The sequence below is a fragment of the Budorcas taxicolor genome, chromosome 7, assembly GCF_023091745.1.
Source record: "Budorcas taxicolor isolate Tak-1 chromosome 7, Takin1.1, whole genome shotgun sequence".
NCBI classification, from domain to species: Eukaryota; Metazoa; Chordata; class Mammalia; order Artiodactyla; family Bovidae; genus Budorcas; species Budorcas taxicolor.
Genome location: NC_068916.1, coordinates 71,552,422 through 71,573,926, shown reverse-complemented (window position 1 = coordinate 71,573,926; position 21,505 = coordinate 71,552,422). Strand labels below are relative to the sequence as shown.

The window sequence follows — 21,505 nt, the reverse complement described above, 5'->3', positions numbered from 1 at the left end:
GAGGCACCAGGGAAGCTACCACCATAGATAGGTTATAATTCTTTCATTCCTAATCATTTCAATAGTCTCCTATTGGGTTTACTCCAATCCATCATCATTGTGTCAAAGTGTGATCATGTCATGTTTGTAACTTTCCAAGGGCTTGCCAAGGTCTTTACAATAATGTACAAAACCCAAGACATTCCCCACGGTCCTTGCTTGCTCTGGCCTTACCGACACCTGTGACCTCTCACCCCACTCCTGCCCTCAGTCTCCACATGGCAGCTATCGTGCCCAGAATCTGGCTCTCACCCCCTCTTTGCCTGGCTCCCTCCTGTGCATCCCTCAGCCCTCAGCTTTATTGTTTCCTCCTCAAGGAAGGTCTCTAAATCAGATCGTGTGTGTGACACACTCACTGTTCCCGTGGCTTCTACCTCTGGTTCCTGTGCTTTCTGACAGCTAGAATCCTGTCAGTCTGGTTCACAGCTTAATCCCTTGGGGCTTGGCCCATTGTAAGAACTTGACAGTTATTTGTTCACTCAATGCACAGAGAAGGAAATTCATGGCTTGGGGGAAATGTTTAAACTGTGGAAATTCTAGTTTCCGGGCAAAAGTTGAGTCTTTCCTAAGAAACATAGGCATGGCCACCTGTACTGCCTCCCTGAGTGAGATGAGAAAGAGTGAGGGAAAGTTTCTGATTCCATAGGATATATTGTGGTCTTCAGAAACCCCTGCTCACATTGAGGTCATCCAGAATCTTTTAGACATAATAGAAGGATAAGAGCGTCTCTGATTGTAAGGCTCTTAGAAGGTTTAAAAAAAATTAAGGATTATTTTTGGAAAAGACCTTAGATGTCCTCTGGACCAGTTGGATTACTTTTTATTTTTTAATTGAACTATAATTGCATTCAGTTCAGTTCAGTCTCTCAGCCATGAACTGATGGGACCAGATGACATGATCTTAGTTTTCTGAATGTTGAGCTTTAAGCCAACTTTTCACTCCCCTCTTTCACTTTCATCAAGAGGCTCTTTAGTTCTTCTTCACTTTCTGCCATAAGGGTGGTGTCATCTGCATATCTGACGTTATTGATATTTCTCCCGGCAACCTTGATTCCAGCTTGTGCTTCATCCAGCCCAGCGTTTCTCATGATGTACTCTGCATAGAAGTTAAATAAGCAGGGTGACAATATACAGCCTTGATATACTCCTTTTCCTATTTGGAACCAGTCTGTCGTTCCATGTCCAGTTCCAACTGTTGCTTCCTGACCTGCATACAGATTTCTCAAGAGGTAGGTCAGGTGGTCTGGTATTCCCATCTCTTTCAGAATTTTCCACAGTTTATTGTGATCCACACAGTCAAAGGCTTTGGCATAGTCAATAAAGCAGAAATAGATGTTTTTCTGGAACTCTCTTGCTTTTTCCATGATCCAGCAGATGTTGGTAATTTGATCTGTGGTTCCTCTGCCTTTTCTAAAACCAGTTTGAACATCTGGAAGTTCACAGTTCATGTACTGCTGAAGTCTGGCTTGGAGAATTTTGAGCATTACTTTGCTAGCGTGTGAGATGAGTGCAATTGTGCAGTAGTTTGAGCATTCTTTGCCTTTCTTTGGGATTGGAATGAAAACTGACCTTTTCCAGTCCTGTGGCCACTGCCGAGTTTTCCAAATTTGCTGGCATATTGAGTGTAGCACTTTCACAACATCATCTTTTATGATTTGAAATAGTTCAACTGGAATTCCATCACCTCCACTAGCTTTGTTCATAGTGATGCTTCCTAAGGCCCACTTGACTTCACATTCCAGGATGTCTGGCTCTAGGTGAGTGATCACACCATCATGATTATCTGGGTCATGAAGATCTTTTTTGTACAGTTCTGTGTATTCTTGCCCACCTCTTCTTAATATCTTCTACTTCTGTTAGGTCCATACCATTTCTGTCCTTTATTGAACCCATCTTTGCATGAAATGTTCCCTTGGTATCTCTAATTTTCTTGAAGAGATCTCTAGTCTTTCCCATTCTATTGTTTTCCTCTATTTCTTTGCATTGATCACTGAAGAAAACTTTGTTATCTCTCCTTGCTATTCTTTGCAACTCTGCATTTACATGGGTATATCTGTCCTTTTCTCCTTTGCTTTTTTCTTCTCTTTTCACAGCTGTTTGTAAGGCCTCCTCAGACAGCCATTTTGCTTTTTTGCATTTGTTTTTCTTGGGGATGGTCTTGATCCCTGTCTCCTGTACAATGTCACAAACCTCCATCCATAGTTCATCAGGCACTCTGTCTAACAGATCTAATCCCTTGAATCTATTTGTCACTTCTACTGTATAATCGTAAGGGATTTGATTTAGGTCATACCTGAATGGTCTAGTGGTTTTCCCTACTTTCTTCAATTTAAGTCTGAATTTGGCAGTAAGGAGTTCATGATCTGAGCCACACATACAGACTTCTATTCCAGAGTCCACTACAGGCAGCTTGGCAGGAGAGAGGAACCATGAGTTAACCATCAGGGAGATCTGTCAACTTCTCAGGAGACCTTAGGAAATCCAGCTCACCATTTGGGGCCTCGATGGTATTGTCATCTATCAAATAGTGATAATGTACTGATGCTGTGAAGTTGGCATAGCCCATGGATTCAAGAAAAGAATATGTATTGGGAAACTACTTAAAAATTATTAAGTTCCACAAAGATTTGACACTTCAAAGCAAGTAAATTTGCCTAAATTAGAACAGCCCAGAAATAGAATGGCCACATGCATTGTAGGTGAGAGGAGAGCATCAGAATCCAGGGCACTGGGTCCTGACCACACCTCGACCACTGTATGGCTCTGGACAAATCATTCAGTCTGTTAGTGCCTCCAGTTCCATGTCTGTACATAGTAGGAAACAAAAGTACCAACTGTTTGTGATTTGGGGGAGAAGAACATGAGTTGTGTGTACAGTACATAACAAATGTTTGCTGTTACATTTTGTTGCTGAACTCCCCCAGTACCAGAAGTGCCTGGACATAGATTTGATCCATCAGTTAACAGAGCAGCAAAGGGGATCCTCCGCTGGCTGGGGACTTGGATTCTAAGGGTCCTTTCAATGCTGAAATTCGAGACATCAGAAGTCACAAAATATCTTTATTCTGTTATTTCCCACCAGGTACTTTTTCCTGACTCTTCAAGGGACATATGGGAAGTCTCCAATCCTAAGAGCTCAGAAAATTGACAGACTCCCTGTGGACAAGAGAGAGCTGGAAATCCAGAGCTGGAGAAGCCACCAGAGGCCGGCCACCATCCCTGGAGAGGCCCATCCCACCAACCGTCTGGGGTCACCTGCCTCAGGTCAGAGCTTCAGAAGCAGCACCCCAAAGAATTTGAGCCCTGCCGAGCAGAGGTACAAGGAGGACTGGGTACTGCCTGGAGAAAGATGCAGCAGAGACCACACAAGGGACGACCCATACTCAGGGGACTCCTGGGCTAAATTCTCATCTGGGGAGCACCTGCCCTTGGAGCCTAGTAGGATGATGGCGTCCGGACAGACTAACTCAAACCGGCCCTTCAGCCGGGGCAGCCACCGCCGATCCCAGAGCTCACTGACCATATGAGGGGCCTACAAACATCTGTACGCACTCAGAGGAGGCCACCTGATCAGTGGCTTAATTAACCATGACTCATCCTCAAGGAGGAAAGAATGTGCCAGTCTTACTCTCTTCTCCCCACCCTTAGAGGACGTGCTGGCCCAAGGAGTTTAACAAAAAAGAACTGGAAATCAGTCAACCTCTAGTTTTGTCCTGCTGCCAGGCAGCACATCTTGTAAATGGCTTTTTATAAGGAGATTATATTTCTATTGCATTGAGTTTTTTCATTCTTTAGCCCAGAGAGAATCTCTGACCCTCTGGATAATGACAGCCTACAACCCAATGCAACTGGGTTGCATCAGATTCCAAGATGCCAAGAAGTGTCTTGACCCAGCCGATCTCTCAAGATCTGGAAGTTTCTGGCCTTCTCAAACCATCACCTTGTCCCTTAGTGCCAAGAGTCCAAGTTTCAGAAGAGTCTCATACACACAAGTGCCTCATCTCAAGAGTATTGCAGGAACGGTCATGTCAGGGTTAACATCTCTTCCATCCTCAGAGCTGGGCCTGCTCTAAGCCAAAGAAAAGGACATCTGAAGATTACAACCAGATTTGAACTCAGAGCCACAGACACTTCCAAAGGTGGTAAGGCCACAGCTAGTGTAGGAGCAGCAAGAAGACAAGCACGTGAAAGTGAACAGGGGCACCGGTAACCCCATGCTTTAGCTAATAGGCCACGTGTCCCACGGTCTGGGGAATCCACCAAGAGGACATAGGCAGCACTCTTCTTTAAGATATGTATTTTATTTATTTTTAAATAAAAGTAGAAATATCCCCAAGTTCTCCAAAGTCTGCCTTACACCATTTCCCTTTAAGGAAAAACCTATAGTAGTACCGATTGTTGCTAACCAAAAGAAATCCAAAGAGAATTTTTCCTCTTACCAAAACAAAGGCAAAAAGAGCATTCAGCATTTGTTTTGCAGCCAGTGGCTAGAGGTGCAGGCTACCTCTACCCAAGCATTCGGTGGCGCTGCCAACCTCCTTCCCTGGGAACTGCACAGCACCTCAGAATCAAACTGCCATAGCTTTGGACTCTGTCTGAGCATCTGAGCCTTATCTCAATTTATTTTGTACATCTGTTAGCAAGATGTATCCTAAGGTAACTGCTTCTTTGTTTATACCATTTCAGCTTATAAAATTTTTCATAGTAATGCTCTACTTTCAGACTGCAGGGGAAACCTGTACCCATCCTCATTCTGCTCTCAGAAAAGGCAAACTCCAAGATCAAACTTTTGCACAGCTGCACCCAGAATAGACAACCCAGATGAGAGAGCAACTCTGAGCCCAAACAACAGCATCTGAAAGAGTAGAACCAATGTTAAACCCCATTCATCCAGAACATCACAGGCTTCAGCTGAACAAGGGAGAGCCAGGGGAAGTCTCACTTCACAGGAAAAAGAAGAATTACATAGACGACTTGTATGGAAAACAGTGTTGGGATAAAAGAATGGATGATAATATTCTAATGCATTGTCAAGAGAAGCGAGCTCTACAATGGGCAAGGATAGCCTGTCCAAGGATAGCCCAGCCTTTTAAGGTGAGTACTCGCCTTAAGGTGGTACCTAGATACTGAGCAAAAAGTATTGATACAAGGGTGGAAACAATTGTGGCAAGTCACAGCCACCCCATGAATTGACATCACTTGAATAACTTCTTAGCAAAAGCACCCAAAAAGAGCTCAACAATCAAGCCAACAGATGGCAGAGTGAGCTGGTCTCCTGACCATCCTGCTGGCAAACCTTAACTGGAAGGGCCATTTGGGGCATCATCCTGAGTCAATACACTGGATCTCTCTCACTGACTTTGCCACATAATGGCTCCAGCTCTGGCCAGCTGGTGGGGCTTCAGGGGAATCCTTCATGAGGACGGCTCGAGGAGGAGCAGGTGAATGTATCAGGCAAAGCAGTAATAATAATAAATTGTCCCAAATGAGGGGACTGAGCCAAAGCTTGGATCTCAGGATCCTTTCTTTTCCTTTATGATTCCTGTCTACTCCTGAAAGCCAGATGAGACAGGTGGGACATTTCAGAAAAGAACAGAGTAGTGAAAAGAGCGCTGCCCTCAGGAGAGGGAGATGTGAGCCTTTCCTCTGCCCCATGTTCTCTAGGAGCCAGGAGCATTGACGTAGCATGCTTCCCCTGCCCTGCCTCCCAGACTCGGCGTAAGGATCAAGTAAAAATTACATGGGGTTGTTCAAACCCTTTGAAAGCTGTAACATCCTTGATAATAACACAGGGATTTTTATTTGAGAGCTAAGAGGAAGAAAAATCATGGAGAAAAGTTGAGAAAATATCACCTGTACATAAATGCCAAAGCACACCTGACATTCTCATCCTGCTCTCTCTCTCTCTTGCATAACTAAGCATCCCAGTTTGCCTGGGCTTTTCCCAGTTTTAGCACTGAAGGCCCCACAGCCTGGGAAATTCCTCAGTCCTGGGCCGACCAGGCCAACTGGTCACCTACTCTTACCCTTTTTCGTGAAGCAAACCAACTGTGTCCGTCCAAGTGCCATCGTAGGGGAAAAGGTTATAACAACTATTTCTCTGTAACATAATGCTAATGATGGTAATTAATACATTTTTATACATTCATGACCTTTTACAGATTGACTGGGAATATATTATCCTTTATTAAAAGAAAAAAATAAATATGGTTTCCCATCATTGCCTACAGTCTGAGTACTACTGCCCCTCCATCTTTCTCGACATCCACTCATTCATCCATCCATTTATTGATCCAATAAACCTCTGTTAAGCCCCTACTAGATGCCTGACAATGCACTTGGGGTTGTGAGAAACCCATCTCTTTCTTAAAGAAGCCCATATCCTTGTCGGACATAGGGTATCAGGAAGATAATTGATCCAACAAAGACTGTGACACAAACCTAAACAGCTGTAAGAATTAGAAGCAGTATACACAATCCCACCCCCGCCCCACCCCACCCCCACCTCTGAAACTCCAATCTGGATCATCTCGTCTTCCTGGAAGCCTGACACCAACCTCAAACTCATACTGATTAGGTGCCTCTTTTCACCCATTCATTCGACAAACACCAAATGAGTTCCCACTGTACACGGCAGTGTGGTGGGTAGCAAGCATACAGGCCTAGCCCCTGCCCTCAAGGGATTTAGTCTAGAAGGGGAACCAGACAGTATTCAAGGAATCAATAAATGTGATAATGACGCACAATGAAATGAAACAAGAATGGAAAGGATGGGAGGCAGGAGGTCTCAGGGTAACCAGAGAAGGCTTTTTCAAGGAGGAGACCCTAACCATGAAAACAAGGTACCAGGAAGGACCATTCTGAATGGAGAGAATTAAGTATGAAAGCCCTGAAAAAGGTGCAGTTTGATATGTAATAAAGGAGGAGGAAGGAGCCGGGGAAGGAAGAGGGAGAAGAAGAGGAGGAGGAAGAAGAGAAAGGAGGTCACTGGGACTAGAACCCAGAAAGCAAGAGGAAGTGCCCCATGATGATGTTGATGGTAACAACTGTATTCACTTATTGTGTGCTAGGCGCAGATCTAAGTGCATATTATCACATAAACCTCACTGCAACCCTTCAACGTAGTTACAGCAGTCCCCCCTTACTCAAGGGGATTATATTCTAAGACCTGCAGTAGATGCCTGAAGCCACATATAACAGTGAAATATAAATATATATTTATAAAATATATATATTTAAAATATAAATACACACACACACACACTTTCCTGGTGGCTCAGCTGGTAAAGAATCCGCCTGCAATGCGGGAGACCTGGGTTCAGTCTTGGGTTGGGACGATCCTCTGGAGAAGGAAAGGCTGCCCACTCCAGTATTCTGGCCTGGAGAAGTCCATGGACTATATAGTCCATGGGGTCATAAAGAGTCAGACATGGCTGAGTGACTTTCAGTTTCACTTTGTACATACACACTCAATGTTTTTACCTATACACACTTACCTGTGATAAAATGTATAAATCAGGTTCAATAAGAGAATATCCAGATTTCTGGCATCACTACTGGTGTGTGCTGAAGCCATTATTAAGTAAAGTAAGGGTGACTTTGGCGACAAGCACTGTGATACTGCGACCACTGATCTGAAAACCAAGACCAGAGCATGCTGAGCAGTGGGGTTGCACATGCTGTGTGGACATGCTGGACAAAGAGATGATTCATGTCCCAGTGGGAGGTATAAGATTTCATCAAACCACTCACAAAAGCATGCAATTTAAAACTTATAAGTTATTTCTAGAATTTTCTAGTATTTTTGGACCAAGATTGACGACAGGAAACTGAAACTATGGACAGGAAAATCATGGATAAGGAGAGGCTACTGCGCTGTTCTCTCCTATTTCAATCAGCTTCTGCAACATAACCACCCCAAAACTGACTCACATACTCACGATGCTGCAAGTGGGCAATTTGGGCTGGGTGGCTGGGGTCTCCTTCCACACTGCCTCACATCCTCAGTGACATCAGCCAGCCTTGTTGCCCGGCAACAATGTCCTGAAAGACCAGAAACCACAAAGAACTTGGCTCAGAACTCAGCAGAGTAGTTGGAAAGATCACCCAGCAGAACTTTCCATTCTGCACAGAGAGCCCCCAAAAGAAATTAATCACACAGGAGTGAATTCTTCCAGGTAGCCAGCAAACCGATCCCCAAGGCATCTGGGATGGGTTCCCTGGATGAAGGAGATGGGACTGGGATCTGGGGTGGCCCCCCAGGCAGGCAGGCCTCAGGAGGGCCTTAGGAGAGGAGAGCGCTCAGCCAGGACTCCAGGCCGCCCACACTGAGGATTCAAACATTTTCAGATAGAAGCTAGACGGGAGCCTTTCTGTTCCAAGGCGTGCTGGTGCCACCTAGCATCTAGCGTTGGCGGAGGAGCTGCTGCACCTGAGGCACGGCTGAATTCCTCAGGAATAACAGGACCTGGGGGAGCTGAGCCGGAAGTCAGAGGACAGACCTACCACTCTAGCTCTACCCACAGTTTCTGCTGTAACTCTGGACAAAGCTTTCCCAAGTTTCAACCTCAAAGTGAGGTTCGCTCAGACTACCCAAACGCTCAGGACAGGAACTGGACTGGTTCCAACATCCTGTGATTCTAAAAACTACTTTGGGGAGGCTGGTTACAGTAAGGGAAGGACCCCTGGTAAATCAATTTACTACTAGTGAAGTTGTTTGAGTCTTGTGCGTGTGCACCACACACACACACACACACACACACACACACACACACACGAAGATACAACAGGGAAGCAGTCTGTGATCTTCTCTGATGCAATCCCAGGGCTTGGCACATGGCAGAGCCCAGCAATATGGTAACTCTTGCTGTTGAGGAAAATCATAGATGGGGACTGGTCTCGGGGTGAGTGTCAAAGCAGGAGGGCAGCAACCATTTGGGACAATAATGGATACCCTAAGCCTCACTGAGGCCCCAGGTTGCCTTTCTCAGCTAAGTAGGTACTAAAGACTTGCAAACACCCAAGGAAGGGGCAGGGCAGCGCCATTTCAGCTGTCAGGAGGGAGCCCGAGGCAGGACGCCTCTCCTCACCGCTGTCAGCTCACTCCAAGCGCTAACGGATGGACAGAAAGGAGCTTCACTCTCCTGGAACTTCCATCAGTACCTCCATGCTTCTCCATAAACACAACTGCTTACTATATAAAATAAAACACCAGACAAGCTCCAGTACCATGCGCACCACTGCCCCATGCCCCTCCTCTGCCCACATTTAAACAGCCACCAGCTCTCCCCTGACTCTCAGGCTGCAAGAGGAGCCAGCTCCTCGCAGGTCAGGCTTGGGGAAAGGTGATCTCAGGCATGTGAGGGATGCTGACCTGGGAGGCACCAGGGAGGCACCTCAGAGCCTTCTTCAGATCCCAGTGCAACAAAAGGAGACTGCCTGACAGACACTTGACTCAACTTTGAGGAAAAGTGATTTTTCTTCCATGTCATGAGCCCTTCCTATCCGAGCTCACCTATGTTCCCACACGATGAGGTGGGAGAGATTCCTGTAGATGTGGATGACAAAACACAGATGACTGATAAGTGGCTCTCCCCAGGGTCATCCCGTAATTTGGAGTTAGAACAGAGACTGGAATTGGGGTTTCCATTCTGAAGGAGATCAGCCCTGGGATTTCTTTGGAAGGAATGATGCTAAAGCTGAAGCTCCAGCACTTTGGCCACCTCATGCGAAGAGCTGACTCATTGGAAAAGACTCTGATGCTGGGAGGGATTGGGGGCAGGAGGAGTAGGGGATGACAGAGGATGAGATGGCTGGATGGCATCACGGACTCGATGGACGTGAGTCTGAGTGAACTCCAGGAGATGGTGATGGACAGGAAGGCCTGGCGTGCTGCGATTCATGGGGTCGCAAAGAGTCGGACACGACTGAGCGACTGAACTGAACTGAACTGAACTGACACTCCCCAAGGAGGACCCTTCAACCAACAGCAAGAGATTAACTGGCAGTCCTTTCTGGAATGCTTGGACATTTAAAAAAGAGAAGAGTAACCCTAAAGGGTAAAATTTTAAAAAATCAGACCACACAGCAGGTGAGCCAGCCTAGATCCGTTTGACTATGGAATCAGTTCAGAACTCTCCATATCACCGTGTTTATGAAAGGGCAGCCTGGGGTGAAGGGTGGGCCTCTTCCAGTGAGAAGGCACCTCTGAGTTCTCTGGTCCTCTGAAGCCCCGCCAACTGCAGCTTCTGAGTCTCAAATCTTGCCTTTAAAAGAACTCACATTCTCCTCCCCGTCCCCCCAACACACACACAAAGTAGCATTTGTCCCTTTTACTGGATGCAAAAGACAAAAGTGTAAAGAGAAGCGCACGTTTGCTTTCCCCATTTGTAACAGATTAGCAGGACTTCCCTTGTGGTCCAGTGGTTAAGAATCTGCCTTCCACTGCAGGGGATGAGGGTTTGACCCCTGGTTGGGGGAACTAAGATGTCACATGCCTCAGGGCAAATAAGCCTGCACACCACAACTGCTGAGCTTGCACGGCTAAGCCTGCAACACCACAACTCTGCTCTGGAGCCTGCATGCCATGCGCCACAACGGAAGAGCCCACACGCCGCAACGAGGATCGCACACGCCACAACCAAGACCCAGTGCAGCAAATAAATACATAACTATTTACAAAGACTATCAGGGAGACTGAGCTTTCAAGAAGAGAGTACAGGGAACTTAATGCTTGCTAGGTTTCTAGCGAAGTCGTCCTCTTTTTAAAGAGCACGGAACCAGAGAGGGATACAAGGCCGAAAGAAGAAATGTGAACTTGCTAGAGGTTGAGAGTCACCTCTGCTGCCCTCAATTGCCCCTGGTGGCTGGAGGACAGTGACTAGAAGATCTGTTCCATGTTGAAAATGGAACCTCTCAGGTACCCGTGTACCCTCAATGGGTGATTTACCAAATGGGTCCATGGTGCCCTTCCAACCAGGTCCTCAGGTCACCCTCCTAGCCTCACCATCCATCAATTGGCTCAGGATAAATCAGAGGATGTCATTCAGACCACAGTATTAATGAACATCATGACCTAATGTGAGATCCCATCTTGTTAATTCATCTATTTTAACAGCAGTTTGGGGTTAAAACAGAAGAAGCAACAGACACAGGAGTTCTTCATGCAGGGTGGTAAGGCACAGGGGGAGATGAATACCTTTGGCCAAGAGGCTGTTTCTTTAAAAGACCCTTACATCAACCCTTGCCTACACATCAGACAGCTCTTGTACAATAGGACAAGTGGAATATATACCCTTTTTCTTTTTGTTCCCTGCAGATAACAAATTGGCTTTCTTGTCCCATTTTAAAGGTGGATAAACTGAGGCTCTCCCCAAAGTCAACAGGCAATTATGTGGCCAAGAGCCAAGATTCAAACCCAAGACGCCCAATTCCAGGGCCCAAAATGTTAACCTCTAGGCTACATTCCTTCTACAACCCACTGCAAACGCCCTGAATGAATTTAGAGACAAGAGATCTGGTTCCGAAAACTACAAGTTTCTTACTGGGAAACTTTCTTTCCTCTTATTCTCTGTATGAAATAAAGAGGTTGGCCAGGAGATTTCTCAGGTCTTTACATATTTCCAAATAGGTGATTCTCTTCTGGAAGAACAGGTACTCATTTGACTCCTAAATGCTCTTGAAGCTTTCACTCAAGCTATCAATAAGAAATCTTTTTTTGAGTTGATGTGTTTGAAACCAGGCCAATCAGCTCTTCAAAAGGATAATTAAAGGGCTTCCCTTGTGGCTCAGTGGTAAGGAATCCACCTGCCAAAGTAGGGGACTTGGGTTTGATCCCTGGTCCAGGAAGACCCCACGTGCCTCAGAGCAAATAAGCCCATGAGCCACAACTTCTGAGTCTGTGACCAGGAATCTGGGAGTGTAGTGACTGAAGCCCGCAAGACTAGAGACTGTGTTCCACAACAAAAGAAGCCACGGCAATGTAAGACTGAAACCTCAACTAGAGAAAAAGTCCACACAGCAGTGAAGACCCAGCACAGGCAAAAATAGATTAATTAATTAAATTAATTTTTTTAATGGATTGAAAACCTACTGACTAGCTAAGTATTAGCAAACCACAAACATAGTTGGAAGGTGGGGGACAGGGAAAGCAAGCAGGTGGCAGGGAAGGAATCTGAAGGATAAGATACTAAAGTCTTTAACTATGGATCACAACAAACTGGAAAATTCTGAAAGAGATGGGAATATTAGACCACCTGACCTGCCTCCTGAGAAACCTGCATTCACGTCAATAAACAACAGCTAGAACCAGACATGGAACAATGGACTGGTTCAAAATTGGAAAAGGAGTACATCAAGGCTGTATATTGTCACCCTGCTTATTTAACTTATATGCAGAGTACATCATCCAAAATGCCAGGCTGAATGAAGCACAAGCTAGAATCAAGATTGCTGGGAGAAATATCAATAACCTCAGATATACAGATGATACCACCCTTATGGCAGAAAGCAAAGAACTAAAGAGCCTCTTGATGAAGAGGAGAGTGAAAAAGCTGGCTTAAAACTACTCAGCATTCAAAAAACTAAGATCATGGCACCAAGTATCATCACTTTATGGCAAATAGACGGGGAAACAATGTAAATGAAAGACTTTATTTTCTTGGGTTCCAAAATCACTGCAGATCGTGACTGCAGCCATGAAATGAAAATACATTTGCTCCTTGGAAGAAAAGCTATGACAAATCTACATAGCAAATTAAAAATCAGAGACACTACTTTGCCAACAAAGGTTCCTATAGTCAAAGCTATGGTTTTTCCAGTAGTCATGTACAAATGTGAGAGTTGAACCATAAAGAAGGCTGAGCACTGAAGAATTTATTCTTTTGAACTGTGGTGTTGAAGAAGGCTCTTGAAAGTCCCTTGGACTGTAAGGAGATCAAACCAGTCAATCCTGAAGAAATCAGTCCTGAATATTCATTGGAAGGACCGATGCTGAAGCTGAAGCTCCAAAACTTTGGCCACCTGATGTAAAGAGCTGACTCATTGGAAAAGATCCTGATGCTGGGAAAGATCGAAGGCAGGAAGAAAAGGGGACGACAGAGGATGAGATGGTTGGACGGCACCACCAAATCAATGGACATGAGTTTGAGCAAGCTCTGGGAGATGGTGAAGGACAGGGAAGGCTGTCATGCCGCAGTCCATGGGGTCACAAAAAGTCACACACAACTGAGCGACTGAACAACAAAGGAGATAAGAAAGAGCCATGTGCTCGATTTATGCCCCAACTCCTGAACTAGGCATTCACTGTGCCCCCATTGCCTGCCCATGACCTTCCTCACCAAGCTCAGAGCCTGCGACTGAGGCAAACAGGTTTCTTGCCATCCTAAACAACCTCTGTGCCTTTGGCCAGGCCACATTCTCTACCTAGAACACCTGCTCAAAACCCAAAGTTCAAATTCAGATCTCTCAACCACTTCTTCCATAAAGATTTCCCTAGTCATGGCACTTTCAAATCTCTTTGCATACCACTTACAGAACTCAATCCAGACTCACCTCTAGGTTCTCAAGTTTCTCTTTTTTCTTTTTCCAATCATTCCTGACAGAATATCCGAGCCTGATAGCAGAGGTCATGAAGGATTCAACTTTAGGCTATTCTAGGGTCAGTGACAGTAGCAGACTAGCTCATAAGAATGTTCTGCCTCCTAATCCTGACTATAAATCTAGGATGCAGAGAGAGAGGGAGTATTTCTTCTGCCTCTCCCATACCGTGAGGTCTCTGTCTTGTCTTCCCACTCTTGCTTTCCCTATAGGTAAAGACCAGAGGATGATCCAAATGTCAAAGTGCCAGACAAATCAGTGGTTCTTGAGGGCCTATGTCCTAAAGGAGATACAGTCTCTCTCTTGCATTTCCTCCTTCCATGAGATCAGCCAGCACACTAAATTGAGGCTCACCTCATGGAGAAAGCCAGCCTCTCATTTATTCCCTTTTCTTTCTCCTACTTTGGCTCACGGGGCTCAGTTATAAATAAGTTATCCTTGTTCCCATCCTGCTAATGCTCCTCGTGGCACTAGACTAGGAGAGCAGAGTAAGGGAATTGGGAAGTGGAGGCCCACAAAGGGTAGGAGTGATTGCCCATGTGGGATGCAGGCATTCCTGATTTCTATGTCCATTATACCAAAATACCCAACTTAATTTATATTTTTATCCCCATTTTATAGATAAACAAACTGAGGCTCAGAAAAGTTAAGCCATCTCCCCAAAGATGCATTGTTAACAAGAGACACAACTAAGTATTCCAAACGCAGATTAGATTCCCAGTGCACTGTAATTAATAACCAAGTTAGCCTGGTCTCTGGGAATGTGACATGCAGGGCATGTGATTTTCCAGAATACTCCTGTCTCACAAACTCCCTCAGAGTCTCAGGTTGTACCTCCAGCTACTTAAACTTTCCAGCCTCCTCCCCTTCCAGTTCCTCCACAGGCACCCCGTCCAAACACTGACACAGAGCCTAGGAGAAGTACTGGCTGCCACGCTGCCACTGGCCCCACTCTAATTATACCTAAACAGCCTGCATCAAGCCTGTAGCCAGACCATACCAGAGGCGCATCAATCTCTGCCCTAGCTGGCTCCCACCATGGGCACGTTCACACTACTGTGCCCAAAGGGGCCCTACCTGAACCCCTGATGTGGGAGGAATGCACCCAGCCCCGTCTCACTGCTTATTTTTAATTAGAAGTTCTATTAAAACCACTACAGCAATGAGGTGCACCCCAGGCTACACACTTCAGAACACTTAGCACACCCCTTGGTGGCTAAAATGGCCTCAGCCCTGGTCCAGGCAACATAATTGCACCAAAACATACAGCCTACCAGGAGGCTCCCAATTTAAGTGGAAGAAACAATTAGCTACACAATCTATGGGGCAGTTAGAACTGTAGGAAATTCTTCAGTATACATAATTTAAAAGTTTACTGGGGTCGGATGAGATATATGGACATTATCTATTGCCTATGGCTCAGTCAGCAAACCTCTATCCCCCATGCCATTAATGCTGTGCATGTTGGGGTGGAGGCGGGAGGGAGGCTAAGACACCTGGTGCATTAAAGGGACCTGTTATATTGGGTTGGCCAAAAAGTTCATTTGGGTTTTCCTGTAACATGCTATGGAAGAACTTGAATAAATTTTTGGCCAGCCCAATAATTCCATGTCTGGTTCACTGTGGACCCGAACATCCCATTCCTGGAATGTGGGAAATAATCAGTGGGGCAAAGAGGTTAGACAGTCCCCACCTACATTACTGCCACTTTCAGAATCCCCAAGTCACTAATTAAAACCTACCCCTAAGATACCTCCTGGCTGAGTCATCCTGGTGAGTCTAAGGAATAAATAAAATGAGCAAATGAGAAGACCATAAAGACCTCTCTGAACACCAGGAGAGCTACGGAAAACCACCAGAGGCTCCCTGGTCTCTCTGTGAAACCACACTTGGAGTCCATAGCCAGAAGCATCTCATCTGCATTGCGCCTTTCTCGGGCCGGCACTGCCGCTATAATTAATATTCAACTGGCATTTCCACTGCACACTCAAAGCCTGTTCTCTCAGCTTTTTCAAATCCAATTCAGACCAAAGTCATCTTTGCCCTTGCATTTCAGTTTGGGCGGCAGTGATAGGATTCCCGCTTATGGTTTCTTAGCATTTATTGAACAGCCAAGGAGCCCTGCATGAGAGCAGTTGTCATAGGTCTCTGACTCCCAAACTAAAATTAACAAGCCAGCAGGACACCAATTCTGGGGCAGGAAGGAGGCCGTTTCAGTGAGAATTATTATTATTTTTTCATGCAAAATTATGGATGCAGTGGAGGCTTCTGAGGCTTTGAAAAAAGGGGCAGTCAGACTAATAGCAGGCAGCCACTGTTTGATCACTCACTTGAAAATCTCCACAACCACCCTCCAGGTTTCATCATTTGTGGATCTAGAGGCAGCGGTAAAGTATAGGGAGGACTTGATCAGAGTCCTGAACTAATCCACTACACAACCTTCTGCAAAGTATTCCCCCTCTCGGGGACTCAGCCTCTTACATTCAAGAGGAGAGCTAAATGGGATCATGGGTGGTCAGTCCATCACCCTGGGGAGATGTGGTCAGGATGGGGACGGCAGATTCTCTCGCCTGCATTACCCACAACAGCTATCATTCTACCTGATTCATGTGGCAGGCTCTCCCCCAAGATTCTGTTGAAAGAAAATTCTTCTTGATCTGTAGACTACAAATTTGAAGCTACTAGGTGATGCCTAAAATCCTTCATAGCTGCGGAGCCTATAAAGTAGGAAGAACTGAAATGGTGTAAGGAAACTGCTACGCTAGAATAGAGCAGCTGTACGTTTTGAGTGATGAAAGAGACATGAGGGCCAAGGAAAAGGATCAACATGGCGCCCCAGAGAGCAGAGAAAACACCCAGAGAGGATATTAATGACAGCAGATACAGAAACTCAGAGCGCAGGGGAGCTGAGAACTGATCTGAGTGATGTGCAGGTGTTCTTTAATAACTAAGATAGCTCAGCATCATTCTATGGCAGATTTCCTGGGCAGATGGAAGGCCCCCTGGTCCAGGCTGACAAGTCCAGGCTAATAAGACTTTCTACCCCTTCTCTCTTGAACGGGTGCATTGCTCACACATGCAAGCATTGAAAATAGGGAAAGTGTCAGCTGCTTGACTGAAAATCTTCTAAAGACAAAATCTGAAACCTAAAAGAAATCTCTATAGGTCCTCCAGGATGAAAATAAATGATTCTGGTTAATGAAAGCCTGATAGACCCACATAACCAATGACGACAGACAGTTATTTAACTTTTGAAACATAAAAAGGAATATCAGCTCAACTTCCAATTAAATGAGATGGATTGACATACATATTTATCTCCACTTTCTCCTAAATTCCCACTAGAATATGAGTTAAGAGAGTAGAAAGGTATAAATCCTCAAGAACAAATCCAAAGGGAGAGAAATAAAGCCAAATAACAGTCAACAAAACTTAAGAAAATGGAAAGGAAATAAAGGAAGGGTAACTGGATTACATTTCAGCTTTCTTCTTTCTGCTAAGGACCTCCAGGGTGAGAAACCAACATAAATCCAGGCAGTATCTACTAATAGCCCTCAGAGGCTTGGGAATCAAAGGCAACGAGTAACTCTGAAAACGGAGGTCCACAGAGTAGAGCTGAAAACAAGGTGTTGCAAAGTCTGAGCCAGGTCCCCTTCCACAATCAGTGCAGACATGAAACTTCCATTCCCAAACCAGGTAGGAGTTGAAGATTCTGCAAGAGGTAACATGAGCAGAGAACAGGCTGAGAACAATGTCCTCCCTGATCAAAAGTTTAGGCTCTTAGCTCTTAGAATATAGGCAGCTCCAAAACCAAGCATGAGATCAGAGAACTCTTTTTTTGGAAAGCTGATTAGTCCAAGAGAAGAGATTCTTCAGGTACTACCTCAAAAGAAACCAGGCAGAAGATATGGAAGCAACATAAGTGTCCATCAACAGATGACTGGGTGAAGATCATGTGGGGGATATATATACATCTGATCCTTTGTGGCCCCACGGACTGTGGCCTACCAGATTCCTCTGTCCATAGAATTTTCCAGGCAAGAATACTAGAGTGGGTTGCCACTTCCTACTCCAGGGATCTTCCTGACCCAGAAATCAAACCTGTGTCTCTGGTGTCTGTTGAATTGGCAAGCGGATTCTTTATCACGAGCACCACCTGGGAAGCCCCATACACACATACACACAGCCACAATGTAATACTACTCAGCCGTAAAAAAAAAAAAAGAACAAAATTTTGTCATTTACAGCAATGTGTACGGATTTGGAGGGCATTACGCTGTATATTGTCACCCTGCTTATTTAACTTCTATGCAGAGTACATCATGAGAAACGCTGGACTGGAAAAAACACAAGCTGGAATCAAGATTGCCGGGAGAAATATCAATAACCTCAGATATGCAGATGACACCACCCTTATGGCAGAAAGTGAAGAGGAACTAAAAAGCCTCTTAATGAAAGTGAAAGTGGAGAGTGAAAAAGTTGGCCTAAAGCTCAACATTCAGAACACAAAGATTATGGCATCCGGTCCCATCACTTCATGGGAAATAGATGGGGAAACAGTGGAAACAGTGTCAGACTTTATTTTGGGGAGCTCCAAAACCACTGTAGATGGTGATTGCAGCCATGAAATTAAAAGACCCTTACTCCTTGGAAGAAAAGTTATGACCAACCTAGATAGCATATTCAAAAGCAGAGACATTACTTTGCCAACTAAGGTCCATCTAGTCAAGGCTACGGTTTTTCCAGTAGTCATGTATGGATGTGAGAGTTGGACTGTGAAGAAGGCTGAGCGCTGAAGAATTGATGCTTTTGAACTGTGGTGTTGGAGAAGACTCTTGAGAGTCCCTTGGACTGCAAGGAGATCCAACCAGTCCATTCTGAAGGAGATCAGCCCTGGGATTTCTTTGGAAGTACTGATGCTAAAGCTGAAACTCCAGTACTTTGGCCACCTCATGCGAAGAGTTGACTCATTGGAAAAGACTTTGATGCTAGGAGGGATTGGGGGCAGGAGGAGAAGGGGACGACAGAGGATGAGATGGCTGGATGGCATCACGGACTCGATGGACGTGAATCTGAGTGAACTCCGGGAGTTGGTGATGGACAGGGAGGCCTGGTGTGCTGCGATTCATGGGGTCGCAAAGAGTCAGACAGGACTGAGCAACTGAACTGAACTGCAATGATGCTGATAAAGGTCCATATAGTCAAAGTTTGGTTTTTCCAGTAGTCATGTACGGATATGAGAGTTGGACCATAATGAAGGCTGAGCACCAAAGAACTGATGGTTTCTAACTGTGGTGCTGGATAAGACTCTTGGGACTGCAAAGAGATCAAACCAGTCAATCCTGAAGGAAACAACCCTGTCATTGGAAGGACTAACGCTGATGCTGAAGGTCCAATACTTTGGCCACCTGATGCCAAGAGCTGACTCATTGGAAAAGACCATGATGCTGGGAAAGATTGAGGACAGGAAAAGAAGAGGCTGAGAGAGGGATGAGATGGTGGTATGGCATCACCAACTCAACGGACATGAGTTTGAGAAAACCCCAGGAAATAGCAAAGAACAGGGAACCTTGTATGCTGCAGTCCATGGGGTCACAAAGAGCTGGACACAGCTGAGTGACTGAACTGCATGCTACGTGAAGTAAGTTAGAGGAAGACAAACACTATGTGATATCACTTCTATGTGGAATCTAAAAGACACAACAAACTAGTGAATCAAGCAAAAAAAGCAGCAGACTCACAGATATAGAGAACAAACTAGTGGTTACCAGAGAAATGGCAGAGGGGGGGGCAGGGAACAGAGGGGGTTAGAAAGTACACACTGTTGGGTGTAAGACAGGCTCAAGGATCTAGGTACAACACAGAGAATATAATAACTGTAAATGGAAAGTAACTTTTAAAATTGTATAAAATAGCTTAATTTTTAAAAAAAAGAGACAGGCAGGTCATAATTTTAAAAGCCCACTGTGTTTAAGACCCACTGTTTCCCTCTGCCCTGGAGAGTCATAACCCAACCCCTTTCTATTTGGAATTCCACCACCATCACCAGCTGGACTCCACCAGGAATATGGTAAATGGAGTCTACCCCCATCTCGTTGGCAGGGGAGGATGAGGGAAACCAGTAACACATGTTACTATGCTAGGTTTTGCTGAGTGTAGCTGCACAAGTTTGCCTGGAAAATCCCATGGATGGAGGGGCCTGGTAGGCTGCAGTCCATGTGGTCGCGAAGAGTCGGACACGACTGAGCAACTTCACTTTCACTTTTCACTTTCATGCTTTGGAGAAGGAAATGGCAACCCATTCCAGTGTTCTTGCCTGGAGAATCCCAGGGATGGGGGAGCCTGGTGGGCTGCCATCTATGGGGTCACACAGAGACATGACTGACGCGACTTAGCAGCAGCAGCAGCTGTACAAGTACAGAGTGAGGGTGAAATGTTACAGAGTAAGAGAGTCTTTTTTTTTTAATATTGGAGATTTGTGGTTTAAAAAAAGAGATACAAAAGGTGGTTTTCAAGGAAGAATTACTCTAGGGAGAAGAACAAGATGTATAAAGGCATGTCTCCCTTCTAATTGCCAAGGACGGTCTTCAGTTAAATATCACTTCTCCTGGACACTCCCTGGAGCTGTATCTACTCGGGAAATGGACCAAACTTCCATGTCCTTCCTCAAAGGGGCCTCAGGAAAGAAGAGAGACTGCCATATCCAGAATACCCAGTTATTTGTCTGTATCCCACCAGCATGTCTTAGTTGAGAATTGCTCTTTTTTAAAATGGTCAGGGACTTCCCCAGTGGTCTAGGGGCTGATAGTCCATGCTCTCCAAACAGGGGACATGAATTTGATCCTTGGCCAGGAAACTAGAACTCACATGCCACAGCTGAGAGTTTGCATGCCACAGCTAAAGATGTTACGTGTCACAACAGAGACTGAATATCCTGCATGCAACAGTTAAGACTTGGCACAGCCAAGCAGATAAATAAATAGATTTCAATGGCCAAAATGACTACCTTCCCATGAATGGAACCACTTGCCAATAACCACCATGGACACACCAGGGCCTTGGCATGCAGTGTAACAACTCTGTGGCATTCTATGAGGAGACAATTGTACCCCTTTTCTTGCATTTTAAATTAGGACTAGGCAACAAATGTTTGTGAGGATGTGGAGAAAAGGGAACTCTCACTGGTGAAAATGTAAATTGGCAGAGCCAGCACTTGACTGGTGGCTTAGTGGTAAAGAATCCACCTGCCAATTCAGGAGGCTTGGGTTTGATCCCTGGTCCAGGAAGATCCCACGCACCATGGGGCAACTAAATTCGTGCACCACAACTGAGTCTGTGCTCCAGAGCCCAGGAGCCACAAATACTGAGCCCCCATGTGCAGCTACTGAAGCCCGTGAGTCCCAGAGCCCATGCTCTGCAACAAGAGAAGCCACTGTAATGAGAAGCCAAGCACCAAAACTAGAGAGCAGCCCCTGCTCACTGCAGCTAGAGAAAGCCCATGGAGCAACAAAGACCCAGCACAGCTGAAAACACATACATAAAATTATGGGGGGAAAAGATTGGCACAGCCACAGTGGAAAACAGTAGGGAGATTTCTCAACTAAAAATAGCACTACCATCAGTTCAGTTCATTCGCTCAGTCGTGTCTAAGTCTTTGCGACCCCATGGGCTGCAGCATGCCAGGATTTCCTGTCCATCACCAGCTCCTGAAGCTTGGTCAAACTCATATCCACTGAGTCAGTGATGCCATCCAACCATCCCCACGAACAGCACTACCATATGACCCAGCAATTTCTTTCCACGATATATATCCAAAAAAATAAACATTAATTTGAAAAGATACATGCACCCCAATGTTCATAGCAGTACT

At 45.4% G+C, this 21,505-nt stretch overlaps 1 protein-coding gene across 1 annotated transcript in view; it reads left to right on the top strand.

The window, feature by feature from the left end:
• The window catches only part of ATP10B (ATPase phospholipid transporting 10B (putative)), a 137,636-nt gene extending 134,070 nt beyond the window's left edge, over positions 1–3,566 (top strand). The window contains exon 22 of the mRNA XM_052644143.1: positions 3,122–3,566. Within this exon, the coding sequence (XP_052500103.1) occupies positions 3,122–3,566 (445 nt within the window). The remainder of the gene's footprint in view (positions 1–3,121) is intronic.
• The last annotated feature ends 17,939 nt before the right edge of the window (positions 3,567–21,505 follow it).